General features: G+C 36.6%; 1 protein-coding gene across 1 annotated transcript; it reads right to left on the reverse strand.

The window, feature by feature from the left end:
* Positions 1-215: 215 nt before the first annotated feature.
* mrps16 (mitochondrial ribosomal protein S16) lies at positions 216-3,840 on the reverse strand. The gene is made up of 4 exons (XM_086040809.1): positions 3,643-3,840; positions 3,491-3,529; positions 2,096-2,362; positions 216-739 (listed from the first exon to the last, which is right to left on the reverse strand). Exons 2-4 carry the CDS (start codon positions 3,501-3,503, stop codon positions 630-632), a joined length of 390 nt encoding a protein of 129 aa, XP_085896935.1. The 5' UTR covers positions 3,504-3,529; positions 3,643-3,840; the 3' UTR covers positions 216-629.
* Between the last annotated feature and the right edge of the window lie 822 nt (positions 3,841-4,662).

Here is a 4,662-nt window from a genome sequence, read left to right on the forward strand (position 1 = left end):
ATTTGATAACTACACCAAAACCTTTAAAAACACATTTTGCCACTTGCTGTAGACTGAAAATGACATCGCGTGTGTTGAAGGCGCAGGTAACAAACAACCCTGGCTCACCTAATGTTGACAATCTGAGCCATAATTTTGGAATTTAAGATCCACGGGACTGTAGCCAACCACCCAGGAGAAAAATTGAAGAGATGGATTATATGAATGATAACAAATAAGATCAGAACATTTATTACTTTTGTCAGATTCAAATTATGGGACCACTGCGGGTTTTTCTTTCGTTAACAGAGGCATGCCAACAGTTTTCTCCTCGTATGTATACAGGACCACACTGTCCTGCATTAGGAGCGAACAAAGTTAGCTAGGATAGACTGCAATTGAATAGATTTTTGATGTAATCCCCAAATTTAAGACTTCATAAGGAATTATGGATAATCTATCTGATGCGGTTTCGCTGCGTAAAAAGAGGCTATAAACAGGAGCTCACGTACAGTATTTCCTCACTTTTAATTATTGGTTTACTCAGTGCGTCAAGCACAAGTCTAATAATATGATAATATCTAATAATAGTCTAATAATATACAATGTAGAAAAACAGTGTCTTTGCGCTGCTGTGACATCACAACTCTTCACACTTCCGCCTCCACATTTTTTTCCGCTTCCACCCGTGCTGCTTGGGCTCGCCGACGCTCCGCTTCCGTCACCGTCATAGGATGGAGGGGGAAGAACCCCGCCAAACCTGAGGGGGATAGAAAATGGGGACTTTTGGAAATGTCTTAATAGTTGAGTATAATTCATAGGCCAAAGATTGGAAACCATTTGAGCTCAACTACCTTGTCATATCATTCAAATGAATAAAGTTTCTCCTTACAGAGGTATACTGTACGCTCATGGGTGACAACATTAGGTACACCAGAAGACTCTTGAGACTGCTTTTGATGAAAATGTTCAGTTTTCATTGACATGGCCAGAAGACTAACTGTTTATAATGTACAGTATTAGAGTAAGTTATTTATTTTTTTACATTATTTTTACTATTGTATTTTTATAGCATTTTTAAGTCTATTATTGTGTGATAGCTTTTTATTTGTTAACAACATGTACATTTTTTATTATAGTTTTATCTTCTTTCAAACATGTCTAATGTTGCATAACAGTCTTATTATTATTATTATTTCTTATTATTTTGAACACAATGTTTATTATTGTATTATAGCTTTTTTCTTAAAAATATATATAATATATAGCTTCTATAAAAAAAACGTTAATCATTTTTTCTCTTTTCTTTTTAGTCATAGTTTGGACACATTTATTTCTGTATCTTTTCAATTTTCTTCTCTTGAAACAAAATGTTTATTGAATAGCTTTTTCTTTTAAAAACATGTTTAATATTGTATTCTCTTCATTCGTCGGACGTCAGATGGCAACACGACAAAGTTGTTTAATCACTTGCGGAGACAGAGACAGCACCCAAAAAACTACGCCGACAGCCAAAGCAAACGGAGATCAGACACATGGTAGCCAGAGGCAGCCGCTAGCTCCAAGCTAACACACCCCACGGTAACACTGTCATTTAACAAGGGCACCCCATATGAAAAAACAAGCAAGCAGTGTAAAGAAGTAACTGAGGCAGTGACTTAGTACCTAGCTGAAGACATGATTCCCATTAAAACTGTGGAAAACGAGGGCTTTAAAAGACTCTTCAAAGTACTAGACCAGCGTTACGAGCTGTGTTTTTATGTATATGCTATGTTACCTTTTATGTTTACATTCACTGTACATTTTGATAAAAATTGGCACGATTCAAATTAAAACCTGTTCAGAAAGCTTAGCGGGCTTAAAATGTCTTTTTTTTTCTTTTACGGTTTTATATGTTTAACATGAGGAAATGGTAAAAAAATGTGCAAATTAATCTAAAAAAATGATGTAAAAAAAGAATCATGATAAAATCATGATCGTGATTTTATTTTTAAAAAATCGTGATATGATATTTTTGCCATATCGCCCACCACTATCTGTACCTAATGTTGTTTCCAGTGAGCATACAACACAACATGAGCTCCAGACGCAAACAAACGACTAAATGTAGACGCACCTAAAAGCTTGGCCACTGGCTTGGTGGGGTGCGCACCGCAGCCGATCCAGTACTTGAGGCGGTCAAAGTTGAAGCTGACCAGCTTCTCGTTGTGGATGTTGGGAAGCGGGTCGTACGTGCCCAGCTGCTCGATGTACTTGCCATCCCTCGCCCGCTTGTTGTACGCCGCCACAATGCGGTAGAAGGGTCGGTTGGCTTGCTTGTGGCCTGCCAGAGCCATGCGGAGGACCACATAACCACCATGGTACCGCTTTAAGAGCTGCGACGCTGCAAAAGGAGATTGTTTCACGTTATTCTTATCCCCCCATGAGGCAAAACATGTAGTACATTGAACTCCCGTTTATCGCGGAGAATATGTTCCAGATCCACCTGCGATATGTATTAGCTCTGTTCATAGACACAGACCTGAAAGCGTTAATTGCAGAGCCCATTCCAATGCTGTTGCGAACCAAAACAGCAGCATGTAAACAATCTTTCTGGTGAATTAAAGTCTGGTGACTTACCACATGTTTTAAACGAATTCCCTGTGCAGTATTAGAGATGATTTGATGTTATGGGGAGATGACACCTTTAATTAGTAGACTCAGACATGTGGTTGCTCCACAATTGAGTACGGGTCCAGTTTTTGTTCTGGGGAGCTATGTCCAGTTTACTTACTCTGTCTAGATTCCCTAATTTCTTGCTATTTCCCTGCATTTTTATATTTGAACCATTTTACTATTATTTTAACCATGCCTCATGTTGGTTTGTTGACGAAACTGACATACATCTATCCAGGATATGGTTTGATAATATTCAAACAATGTACAAATGGAAGCCTATCCCAACATGAAGTCGAGAACATAAACGCCCACAGGCCACTAGATGAGGAAATGCAGTATTTGTTTTAGTAGCTTGATGATTAACTTCATATTAGTCTACAAAAATATGTGATGTTTCCCCCAAATACAACATTTATTAGCTCTAGTTTCATGCAGACCAGATTAAATTTAAGGGGCAGCAGAAGAAGGGTTGATTATTAATACATTTATCATGTTTTTATGCTATACAAATACAATGTGATTGATTGATATTACCATTGCTCAAATTGCACAATGCAGGGAGTCCTCGGTTTACGACGCTACCGATACAAATGCTTCGAGGCTTGCGGATATTTGATTGTTTTTTGTTTTATCTCAGTCTTTATAATACCAAACATCGAATGCAATTCTGACTTTACATCTGCGATTGTTTTTTGTTTTATCTCAGTCTTTATAATACCAAACATCGAATGCAATTCTGACTTTACATCTGCGTTAGGACATACTCCGACTTGCATACAAAATCGATGTTCCTAGAGATGCTATACGTGACGGCAAAATGATTCTTTTTGATACACTTAAATACAATACTTACACAGATGGACCATGATTCCTGCTGAATAATTTGAAGACCCTGCAACAGAGAAATAATACAAAAAAAAAATCAAATGCTTATGTATGTTTACATAGTCTGTAGCTCTGCGGAACAAACCAGCAAACAAGGCAGAGGAAATTTGAATGGAATACCTCTGAAGTCTTGAATTGGGGGAAGCAGTACAATGTGTCCAGCTAATATGTCAGTAGAGTACGGTTGAGGTTTTAGACAATATTGACTGCTTGTTTTGGTCGCGTTGTCCAAAACTAATGTGACATTTGTCTGCGCGCAGCCATGTTTCAACCGGATGTTGCGTAGAGTTTCCGGACAAGAGGTTGAAGGGTTTCCAAGACGGTAGGGGGTAGTGTTGTACTGCTAAACCACTGTGCTCGTAACATGCTTGGATAATAGACCTAAATTGTACACGAATACTTATTTCCCCCAATTCAAAAAAAATATAAATACTGTAATATATTTCTGTATATTCAGCAATTGCTATATACTTTAAGAAAAAAAGTGATTACAATAGATTGGGTCCTTGCTTTACGATTGTACCACCACGGTATTGAATTGAATAAATTGGTCGCCCATCACACTGGTCAACATATTTTTACATGTATATTTAATCAGAGATGCAAGTAAAGGTTTCGAGATTATTTGTTTGTTTTCCGAATTTGCCCTCGTTTTTATTTATTAGGTTTTCGTAATAATAATAATGATAATGATAATAATAATAATAATAATAATAATAATAATAATAATAATAATAATAATATATTTCGTAATATTACTAATATTTGTGACTTAAGCGTTAGGTTCAGCAACTGTGAAACGTCTTATAATGGGAAAATCCGTATTGCGCAAGCTTTTATAGGTCAAACTTAAAATAATAAAAAAAAATATCCCAAAAATCTTATGTGCTAGAAAAAAAGTAGAGATATTTTAAAATGGCCATCAAAAATATGTTTAAGGGCATATAAAGCCATTTCTGATTAAAATTGGCTATTCACTTGCAGTATCATAGTGAAGGCAGCAGGGTGTACTAGTGGTTAGCACGTCGTTCTAAGGTTCGAGAGAGGCTCAAACCATTTAAAACATTTAGTGATTTCTTTGAATAGGGATGTTGAAAGGGAATTTTGAATGTGAACTGTAAATAGTTTCCTGTAAAAAGG

Source organism: Filicampus tigris, chromosome 9 (genome assembly GCF_054856515.1).
Source record: "Filicampus tigris isolate MCC_2025a chromosome 9, RoL_Ftig_1.0, whole genome shotgun sequence".
In the NCBI taxonomy this organism is placed as follows: Eukaryota; Metazoa; Chordata; class Actinopteri; order Syngnathiformes; family Syngnathidae; genus Filicampus; species Filicampus tigris.